This window comes from Salvelinus fontinalis, chromosome 10, assembly GCF_029448725.1.
Source record: "Salvelinus fontinalis isolate EN_2023a chromosome 10, ASM2944872v1, whole genome shotgun sequence".
Lineage (NCBI taxonomy): Eukaryota > Metazoa > Chordata > Actinopteri > Salmoniformes > Salmonidae > Salvelinus > Salvelinus fontinalis.
Window position 1 is genome coordinate 1981777 of NC_074674.1, and position 11446 is coordinate 1993222.

Sequence of the window (11446 nt, forward strand, 5' to 3'; positions counted from 1 at the left end):
TAGGCTGTATACTGTAGTACAGTGTATTGTAGGCTGTATACTGTAGTACAGTGCATTGTAGGCTGTATACTGTAGTACAGTGCATTGTAGGCTGTATACTGTAGTACAGTGCATTGTAGGCTGTATACTGTAGTACAGTGCATTGTAGGCTGTATACTGTAGTACAGTGCATTGTAGGCTGTATACTGTAGTACAGTGTATTGTAGGCTGTATACTGTAGTACAGTGCATTGTAGGCTGTATACTGTAGTGCAGTGCATTGTAGGCTGTATACTGTAGTACAGTGCATTGTAGGCTGTATACTGTAGTACAGTGCATTGTAGGCTGTATACTGTAGTACAGTGCATTGTAGGCTGTATAATGTAGTACAGTGCATTGTAGGCTGTATACTGTAGTACAGTGCATTGTAGGCTGTATACTGTAGTACAGAGTATTGTAGGCTGTATACTGTAGTACAGTGCATTGTAGGCTGTATACTGTAGTACAGTGTATTGTAGGCTGTATACTGTAGTACAGTGCATTGTAGGCTGTATACTGTAGTACAGTGCATTGTAGGCTGTATACTGTAGTACAGTGCATTGTAGGCTGTATACTGTAGTACAGTGCATTGTAGGCTGTATACTGTAGTACAGTGCATTGTAGGCTGTATACTGTAGTACAGTGCATTGTAGGCTGTATACTGTAGTACAGTGCATTGTAGGCTGTATACTGTAGTACAGTGCATTGTAGGCTGTATACTGTAGTACAGTGCATTGTAGGCTGTATACTGTAGTACAGTGCATTGTAGGCTGTATACTGTAGTACAGTGCATTGTAGGCTGTATAGTGTACAATGAACAAATTGTATGGCCCTGAACATTGTGCTTTCCATGTATTAACAGTACTGACTGCTCAATAGATTTTGACTGGTTGCAGGTTCATATCAACAAAGAACAAGAATTACAGTAGGGGTACAAGGAGGAGGAAGAACAAAAAACCTAATTGCAAAGAGCAAAGCAGAGTAGTAATTTCTGATCAATTTTGAGATACTATGATAGAACATGTTTTCCTTCATCAAAAGACAATGACAATATGATTTTTTTCAGATGAAAAATGTACTTCTCCCTGAGAATTGTATGTTTTGAACAATGTGTTTTCAATTTTTCAGTGTATTGTTTACTGACTGCTTGAGTGTATATCATTTTGATCACTTTGTTTATGATTTCAGAGCAGTGTTTGATTTTGAACACAGGTAAAACTGTTTTGAGGCGAATGTTTCATTTTGCGAGAGGAGTCAGAGGTTATGTAAATAGTGCTTGAAGATGAGGTTTTGTGTTGAATGTTTTCAGGAAATGGAGCAAGGTTTCAGAAATTGTGTTTTAGCAATGGAGAAAAACGGTAACACTATTACTTTTATTAAACTAGGCAAGTCAGTTAACACATTCTTATTTTCAATGACAGCCTAGAAACAGTGGGTAAACTGCCTTGTTCAGGGGCAGAACAACAGATTTTTACCTTGTCAGCTCAGGGATTCAATCTTGCAACCTTTCGGTTACTAGTCCAATGCTCTAACCACTAGGCTACCTTTCACTACAGTGCATTACTTTTTTTTACACCTTTATGGCTGCCTACACAAGTAGCGCAATTCTGATATTTTGCCCAATTATTGAGCCTATGTGCTAAGTCCCTTATGGAGTTTTGGAGGTTTTAATTTGGCTCCATTTCATTTACTAGTGTACCTTTTTAAACAAATCTTGAGTCTGCATTTGAAAGTTTGAGTGTCTACAGAGTTGTTCTTCTGTTACCCTCTTCTGTTACCCTCTTCTGTTACCCCTTATTTATTGAATATGTCCATCTTGTTTTTTTTTATCGCCATCAGGTTAAAACAGACAGGAGTCCAATGTTTATTGTGTTAACAATAGTTTAATATAGTTTATGAAGTAATTACTTTCAATGATCATAGTGGAGTAGGAAGTGGAAAATGCTTTGATGCATTACTATTAACTCAAATTAGGGCATCAAAGAAACTTGTCAGTGCTGCATCGTTGCCCGGCTCTGCTTTGTCACAGAAAGAAGGAGGGTTGAAAACTTCAGGGTCCTCAACTCCGAGCACCATGTCAAAGAAACTCAGACTGGAGATGAAACAGACAGTAACATAAAAGCCCCCGTCCGTCTAAAAGCATTCAGACATGGGCTCTTTCTCAATGCAGTGTTTCTCAAACAAGACCATAGTCCCTTCATCAGATACTCTATATGACTGTTTCATGATTTACGACTGCAATAACAAAACTGACTAAAATTGGGATTGTGTACCACTTACCTTAGAAGGGTTTGACGCTCAGTGTTGTACCACCAGGCATGAACGGGCAGGCAGCCGAACTCAGTGAACGTGAGGAGGTAATCATCTGTAAGGAGTGTGCATGGACATCATAATAAAGTGTGCAGAGATGATACAAACCACTAGCTATGTGAACAGCATACCGATGGATTTATGGCAAGGTTTTGATTATATTTCTTAAGTCTCTCATGCTAAGGGAATTTAGCAGTGAATGTAAATAATAGTCCTTATTTAGTCGGAGGTTTTCTAGAGTATCCGTCATTCACTCACCGTGAGGCTCTGCCACTGTTCCTGACCAGTTGTTGACCAGCAACCCTTCTGCAGGAGCGGAAAGGCTCCCAATGATCACCTGTGATTGGAACTTGGCATCCCTGGGGATCTCCATTGGCTTCCAGGGATCCTTAAAGTGGACCTTCTCACAGGTTTGGTTATGGCGGAAGATTTGGTAAGCTATACCCTGAGAAGTTGTATAATAGACACATCGTCAGAATGCTTTTTATTTTTGGATGGAAATTGTCTTCACACTATATCATCATCCAGTACAACCCCCTGAATAACAATGATAATGTATAGAATATGTGTCTGTAAGATCAAACCTCTTTATAAAGAAGAAGGGTGTCTCTGTAGGTGGTGTGGTTGTCCTGGTCCAGAAGAAGTCGGAGGTGTACCCTCTCTTCAAAAGCATCATAAGAGAATTTCTCAACACCAAAAGTTTTCTCCTTGAGGATCGTCTGTTTGAATGTGTGATAGAAAATACACACATGATACCATTCAGAGATTATTTATAAAGAAAAGCATGCATATTTCATTTGAACATGAAAGATACAATATCAGGATATCTTTTAGTGCTCATCTCAATTAAATTAAATCATACTGCAGTATATACACAGTAGCTCTTATTTATACAGCCAAATAAAATCACAGAATGGTCTTGGGTGCCGTAAAAACCTAGTACAAGTATGAGGAAGAATCTTTCAAAGGTAGTGGTTTGTAAAAAAAGACAACGTGTAGAGATTTCTCTGGTGAACTTGATATATTTTTAAAGACTTACCAGTGCCATACTGCCCTCGACCAAAGGTGGGGATTCTTTCATGTGAAAGACATACATTTGTCATATTGCAGTAATAAAAACAGGTAGAAAATGATTTCCCAAATAGAGATGCGATCTGGCATTCTTCATGCTATTTGCGTGTCTAGGCTATAGACAATATGTTTAGTGTTATTTGATTAACATTGTGGCGGTGCATTTAGTTGGTTATTCAAAAATTGTCTCAATAAGGAATTTTAGTTTTTCACACTTACTGCATGGATGAGGTCGTTCTGCCAAGCTCCCAACAGCCAGACACAGGCTGATGGAAAACAGAAGGTAGGCTTGCATGGTGTGGTTCTAAGGTTGGTCTAACGTGTGCAGTTGTAACGGCAGCAGCTTGCTCTCCTTCAGCGGTCCTCTCTGACTCACCCTCGTATTCAAGGGCTTCTTATACACACCTCTTTTAATCGAACTCCACCTCCATGTTTTCTCTCTCACTGAGAGAATGGTACAAGGCCAAGCAGAAGGTCATGTGCGAGTCATGAAACATCCATAAAATAAGTAGACTGTGTGTGTGTGTGTGTTTTGTTTGACAGAACATAAAACCATTCGAGGCTTACACATACAGGTGTCCCATGGACTAACAAAGTTAATTACCTTATCTAACCTAGGTACCATGACTGTGGCCCATCTCCTGTACACATTAACTCAAATAGACCCTAAAAGCAGCAAACAAGCATTTTTAGCAGTAATACTGTGCAATAGTGCCCACAGACATTCGGTGTCAACCTTCTTCAGTGTGTGTATGTTAAATACAAATGTATTAAAGTTGCCAAATAATACAAAACAATAAAATGTACATGTACAAATAAAATTTAAAACTTTATCAAGCAGTTTTTTTTTATTGGTTTCAATTCTCACGAACACAATGCAACAACACAGAGTTGGAGAAAAAAAGTCAGTTTGAGAGTGCAAAACATGTCTTCCATTATGTTCTTGAGAATTGAAACCAATACAATACAATACAATACAACACAATACAATACACACAAACACAGAAAGTGCAATATCATGTCATCCTAGGGGCAATGAACTTTACAATTATAGCTGCTTGTGATAAACCAATACATGAATAAAGTCATACATAGTCGTATACCATTTATTTTTTAAAGAGATGTGAGTATAAAACGTCATGTGGGCTTGATAAAGTCATTATGGTTTCACCATAGGACACTATTCTGTACAGTATGTCTATCTAGACAATGCATCGGAGCTACTCTCCTTTCAGATCCTTTCATCTATCTTCTTCATTGAAAGGTTTACCTTTAGGCAATACATTTATGTGATTAGTGGAATGTGTACACTGAGTATACAAAACATTAAGAACACCTGCTCTTTCCATGACATAGACTGACCAGGTGAACGCTATTATCCCTTATTTATGCCGGGGGGCTTAACTTGGCTGGCCAGGCACCTGTAGGCTGACTTCAGTCGTCAGTTGAACGGTGTTTCCTCCAACACATTGGTGCAGCCGGCTTCCGGGTTAAGCGGGCGGGTGTTAAGGAGCGAGGCTTGGCGGGTCATGTTTCGGAGGACGCATGACTCGACCTTCGCCTCTCCCAAGCACGTTGGGGAGTTGCAGTGATTAGGATTAGGATTTTTAAGCCTTGAGACAATTGAGACATGGATTGTGTATGTGTGCCATTTAGAGGGTGAATGGGCAAGACAAAAGATTTAAGTACCTTTGAACGGGGTATGGTAGTAGGTGCTAGGCGCACTGGTTTGTGTCAAGAACTGCAACGCTCAATATTTTCCTGTGTATCAGGAATGTCCACCACCCAAAGGACATCTAGCCAACTTGACACAACTGTGGGAAGTATTAGAGTCAACAGGGGTCAACGCTTTCGACACCTTGTAGAATCCATACCCCGAAGAATTTAGGTTGTTCTGAGGGCATCTCAATATTATGAAGGTGTTCCTAATATTTGGTATACTCAGTGTATATTGGAGTTTGGGCTCTACGGTTACTGTTAATGACAATATGCTCATTCTTGGGAAAATGACTAAGTGGAAAGGCATGCACTATTGCATTGTATTACTGCTAAAAATCCTTGATTGCTGCCCCTAGAGTCTATTTGTGTTAATGTGTACAGGAGATGGGCCACAGTCATGATACCTAGTGTATGTTTCCGCATTCTCCAAAAATGGTAGCCAGAGGGTTTGAGTATTCTTTGATTCATGGCTTGTACTGATACTATGGTTTATTAATGGAGGAAATGAAGGCACATTGCCCAGTACTGATGGTTTTCTTTCTAAATTGAGACATACACAATGCACAACTGAAATTGAGTGGAGGTTATGGAGCAGGGAGGTTGTTAGGAATGTCTCCATGTCTTTAAACAACCTTTATATTGTCTAGGGATTGTTTGAGTAGTTTATCATGACATATTGTATGAATCCTTTTCCTGCAGTCGAATGACCAGAAGCCCCCTCTAGTGGCCCCTTGGGTGCGATTGTATTAATATTTAAAATAATTTCATAATAAACATTATTTAACAGTCAAACAGGCACTCAGCCAGCCAAATCCCAAGTTGAGATCTTTATCAGCCTTTCTCCCCTCCAACACAAGGCCATTAATCACATAGATCAATGTCAAAAGCGCAGAAAAACTGAGAACCTCAACTCTGAGAACTGCTTTTTCCAATACAAACAAAATTACCAACTTTAAAAGTGGATTAAAAAAATACAGATATATTTTCCCTGCTCACATGTCAACCATTGGAACCCATGCACATCCGGTTTGATCACAACAATACATTTTCCAATAAACCACCAATAAGCCATTGGTTAAAAAACAGTTGCTGTTTTGTTGCTGTCACGTTCCTGACCTATTTATGTTAGTTTTTGTGTGTTAGTTGGTCAGGACGTGAGGTTGGGTGGGCATTCTATGTTATCTGTTTCTATGTTGGTTTCGGTTTGCCTGGTATGGCTCTTGATTAGAGGCAGGTGGTTTGCGTTTGCCTCTAATTAAGAGTCATATTTAGGTAGGGCATTCTCACTGTTTGTTTGTGGGTGATTGTCTCCTGTGATGTCTTCGTCGTTGTCGATGTTATTCACTTTCGGAGCTGTTTGGCTGTTCGTGTGTTTTGATGTAACGTTCCTGTTCGTGAGTTTACGTTTGTCTATGTAAGTTTATGTTCAGGTTCCGTTCGTTACGTTTTGTTATTTTGTAAGTTTTGAAAGTGTTTTGTTTTTGTTTAGTCGACGTCTTATTTGTAATAAAGATGGCTTATTTCCCTGACTCCGCATTTTGGTCAGAAGATCCTTCTCTCCTCACCTCATCTGAGGATGAGGAGAGCGTCACCCGTAACAGAATCACCCACCAAGCTAAGACCAAGCGGCAAAGGGAAACTAAACGGAGTAAGGGACAGGAGAGAAAGGATTTCTGGACATGGGAGCAAATAATGAATGGAGAAGGTCCCTGGGCTAAGGCAGGAGAAAATCGCCGTCCCAAAGCTGAGCTGGAGGCACGGAGGAGAGCAGAGGCTACCGGGGAGAGGAACCGGAGCTATGAGGGAACGCGTCTGGCACGGAAGCCAAAAAAGCCCGTGAGTAATTCCCAAAAAATTCTTGGGGGGGGGCTAGGAGATAGTGGGCCAAGGGCAGGTAGGAGACCTGCGCCCACTTCCCAGGCTTACCGTGGAGAGCGGGAGTACGGGCAGGCGCCGTGTTACGCAGTAGAGCGCACGGTGTCTCCTGTACGAGTGCATAGCCCAGTGCGGGTTATTCCACCTCCCCGCACTGGGAGGGCTAGATTGGGTATTGAGCCAGGTGTCATGAGGCCGGCTCAACGCGTCTGGTCTCCAGTGCGTCTCCTCAGGCCGGCATACATGGCACCTGCCTTACGCATGGTTTCCCCGGTTCGCCTACATAGGCCGGTGCGGGTTATTCCACCTCCCCGCACTGGTCGGGCAACCGGGAGCATTCAACCAGGTAAGGTTGGGCAGGTTCAATGCTCAAGAGTGCCAGTACGCCTCCACGGTCCGGTATTTCCGGCACCACCTCCCCGCCCCAGCCTAGTACCTACAGTGTATACACTACGCACTAGGCTACCAGTGCGTATCCTGAGCCCTGTTCCTCCTCCACGCACTCTCCCTGTAGTGCGTGTATCTAGCCCGGTGCCTCCAGTTCCGGCCCCACGCACTAAGCTACCAGTGCGTCTCCAGAGCCCTGTACACACTGTATATTCTCCCCCTACTAATCCTGATGTGCTTGTCCTCAGCCCGGCGTCACCAGTGCCGGTACCACGCATCAGGGATAGAGTAGGCTTTGAGAATACAGTGTGCCCTGTCCCTGCTCCCCGCACTAGTAGGAAGGTGCTTGTCATTAGCACGGTGCCTCCAGTTCTGGCACCACGCACCAGGTCTACAGTGCGCCATATCCGGCCAGAGCCATCCGTCTCCCCAGCGCCATCTGAGCCATCCGTCTCCCCAGCGCCATCTGAGCCATCCGTCTCCCCAGCGCCATCTGAGCCATCCGTCTCCCCAGCGCCATCTGAGCCATCCGTCTCCCCAGCGCCGTCTGAGCCATCCGTCTGCCAGGAGCCTGCAAAGCCGCCCGTCTGCCATGAGCCTGCAAAGCCGCCCGTCTGCCATGAGCCTACAGAGCCGTCAGCCAGACAGGAGCCGCTAGAGCCATCAGCCAGACAGGAGCCGCTAGAGCCGTCAGCCAGACAGGATCTACCAGAGCCGCCAACCAGACAGGATCTGCCAGAGCCGCCAACCAGACAGGATCTGCCAGAGCCGCCAACCAGACAGGATCTGCCAGAGCCGCCAACCAGACAGGATCTGCCAGAGCCGCCAACCAGACAGGATCTGCCAGAGCCGCCAGCGAGCCATGAGCAGCCAGAGCCGCCAGAGCGCCATGAGCAGCCAGAGCCGTCAGAGCGCCATGAGCAGCCAGAGCCGTCAGAGCGCCATGAGCAGCCAGAGCCGTCAGAGCGCCATGAGCGTCGAGAGCCGTCAGCCTGCCATGAGCGTCGAGAGCCGTTAGCCTGCCATGAGCGTCGAGAGCCGTCAGCCTGCCATGAGCGTCGAGAGCCGTCAGCCTGCCATGAGCGTCGAGAGCCGTCAGCCAGCCATGAGCATCGAGATTTGTCAGTCAGCCATGAGCTGTCCTTCAGCCTGAAAAGGCTGGATACCCAGAACTGCCCATCAGTCCAGAGCTGTCTCTCTGTCCGGAGCTGCCTTTCAGTCCGGAGTTGCCCCTCTATCCTAATCTCCCTCTCTATCTTCATCTATCTCTATATTCTTATCTATCCCTCTTTCTTGATTTATCTCTCTGTCCCGGTGTTGTCCCTATTAGATATGCTGTTAAGGGAATTTTGTGGGGGTCAAAAGAGGGTGGACATTCTTGGAGGGAGGAAGTTAGGATGGATTATGGTGGGGTGGGAACCGCGCCCCGAGCCTGAACCACCACCGTGGTTAGATGCCCACCCAGACCCTCCCCTAGACTTTGTGCTGGTGCGTCCGGAGTTCGCACCTTGTGGGGGGGGTACTGTCACGTTCCTGACCTATTTATGTTAGTTTTTGTGTGTTAGTTGGTCAGGACGTGAGGTTGGGTGGGCATTCTATGTTATCTGTTTCTATGTTGGTTTCGGTTTGCCTGGTATGGCTCTTGATTAGAGGCAGGTGGTTTGCGTTTGCCTCTAATTAAGAGTCATATTTAGGTAGGGCATTCTCACTGTTTGTTTGTGGGTGATTGTCTCCTGTGATGTCTTCGTCGTTGTCGATGTTATTCACTTTCGGAGCTGTTTGGCTGTTCGTGTGTTTTGATGTAACGTTCCTGTTCGTGAGTTTACGTTTGTCTATGTAAGTTTATGTTCAGGTTCCGTTCGTTACGTTTTGTTATTTTGTAAGTTTTGAAAGTGTTTTGTTTTTGTTTAGTCGACGTCTTATTTGTAATAAAGATGGCTTATTTCCCTGACTCCGCATTTTGGTCAGAAGATCCTTCTCTCCTCACCTCATCTGAGGATGAGGAGAGCGTCACCCGTAACAGTTGCGCTATGAGCTACTGGCGTTCTGTGCTTTTGTATTGATCTGGTTAACTATTGGATACGTCTTTGTCATTCAACAGTATCACCTTAAGTCTATCCTGATGGTATTTGAGTAATTTTCAAAAAAACTGTTTTCTTTATGCGGTATTGTGTGTAGATTGATGAGGAACAAATTGTATTTAATCCATTTTAGAATAAGGCTGTAATGTAACACAATGTGGAAAAAGTCAAGGGCTCTGAATACTTTCCGAATGCACTGTATACTGTACATAGCCAGCACTGCCTATCCCCCACCGAAATGCTTTGACCCAGATAGTTTGCTGTTCAGCGCGTAGTCTTGTTAAGGTGGAAGGCACATTCGAGCAGGCATGGGATGGCCATATATAGAGTATATAGAGTGATGAGGAGGAGGAGTCAACCATGTCCTGAAGCGTTGTTTTGCCAACTTAGCGACTTTGCCGAGTGGCGCAGCGGTCTAAGGCACTGCATCTCAGCACTAGAGGTGTCACTACAGACACCCTGGTTCGAATCCAGGCTGTATCACAACCGGCCTTGATTGGGAGTCCAAAAGGGTGGCGCACAATTGGACCAGCGTCGTCCGTGTTTGGCTGTTGTAGGCCGTCATTGGAAATAAGAATTTGTTCTTAACTGACTTGCCTAGTTAAATAAAGGTTATGTTAGTGAGTATTCAGAACCCTCTAGCGACACATTTTCAAAAAAAAGACTAGTGACTTTTTATGGTGCAATTTGAGACTTTTGAAGACTGATGTGAAAGCACATATCGTTCTTACTCTTCTCAACTGAGCAGCGGGTACTACCGTGGGCCCCACCCCCATCCCAAAGCACTTCACAGGCGGCCCAATCCTGTGGGAGTAAATAAGACACATAGATGACACATAGACGTATAGGACAGCTGAACATTAAAAACAGACCACAGGAAGACAGGGAGACACATAGGCGCCTAAGACAATTGGACACACTAAGGATAGGGGAAACACAGAGTCTGCGGATTCCAATAAAGGCAAACAAAACAAAGAGTACATTGACACATTAATGAAAGGAAGAGACACATGGTCTGCTGACACACTAATGATAGAGGGACCCATAGTCAGCTGCTTCTAAAAAGACGTAGGCCTATAGGATAGATAGACATATATTATTTTTGGACAAGCAAGGGTCTGGCCACTATTATAATCTAACTGAAAGCAGATATGGGCGTTAGTAGGCGTGAACAAGAAGGAAGCCTGAACTAAAAAGATAATGGTGGCAGAGAAATTAGGGGAATAATGTTTATTTGCATATGGGTTGGACCCATATGCTATATGTGTATAAATACAGGAGCCGGGGCTCTGGGAAGTGTGTGTTCCGCGGACCATTCCAGGCTTGCTACAATCTGTATTAAAAGCCTATTTGATTTCACAAGTTCTTGAAAGCGTTATATTTGAACCAAATTTCCACGACAATCCTCGCGCAGCAGTCCCTCCCAGCTGCAGTCAGAGCAGGAGATGTTCACCCCTCCCTGTCCAGACTGCAAATGAATCGCGCATATGGTAAGCAGCTGCTGGCTGATCCCGCCCTAGCCTACATTCAGGGTGGGATTGAAATGTAAAATGGTCTTTGTCTAAAATAAATCACTGCACAAAAATAAATCCCTGCATTTGACTCACACAGCCTCAGTCACTTACTCACCTTGTCCACTGTGTGTGTGCCTCTGTGACATAAGCTAAACATCTAGCTGGCTAGCTCATCATGTCTCAGTCTAAACTGTACACTAAAAAATACAGAAAGGAGTGGGAATCAAAACCTGAATTCAAAGGCTGGTTGAAGCCGTTTATTGGAGATGATACACGGGCATATACTGCCTGTATTGTAAGGCTGATTTCTACACCAAACTTAGGGATGTAAAAAAACACATGACTCAAAAACATACTCAAAAACATACTCAAAAGGCAAAGCCTTATAACAGTTCCACCCAAAACAAGCTGCCATTTATAGTTAAAAAAATTGACTTCAAAAAAGGCTGAGGCCACCATGGCATTAGCTATC

General features: G+C 44.1%; 1 protein-coding gene across 1 annotated transcript; it reads right to left on the minus strand.

The window, feature by feature from the left end:
• Positions 1-1880: 1880 nt before the first annotated feature.
• epdl2 (ependymin-like 2) lies at positions 1881-3777 on the minus strand. Its single transcript, XM_055935115.1, has 6 exons — positions 3618-3777; positions 3367-3401; positions 2912-3046; positions 2586-2772; positions 2298-2382; positions 1881-2109 (listed from the first exon to the last, which is right to left on the minus strand). Exons 1-6 carry the CDS (start codon positions 3691-3693, stop codon positions 1983-1985), a joined length of 645 nt encoding a protein of 214 aa, XP_055791090.1. The 5' UTR covers positions 3694-3777; the 3' UTR covers positions 1881-1982.
• Positions 3778-11446: the final 7669 nt, after the last annotated feature.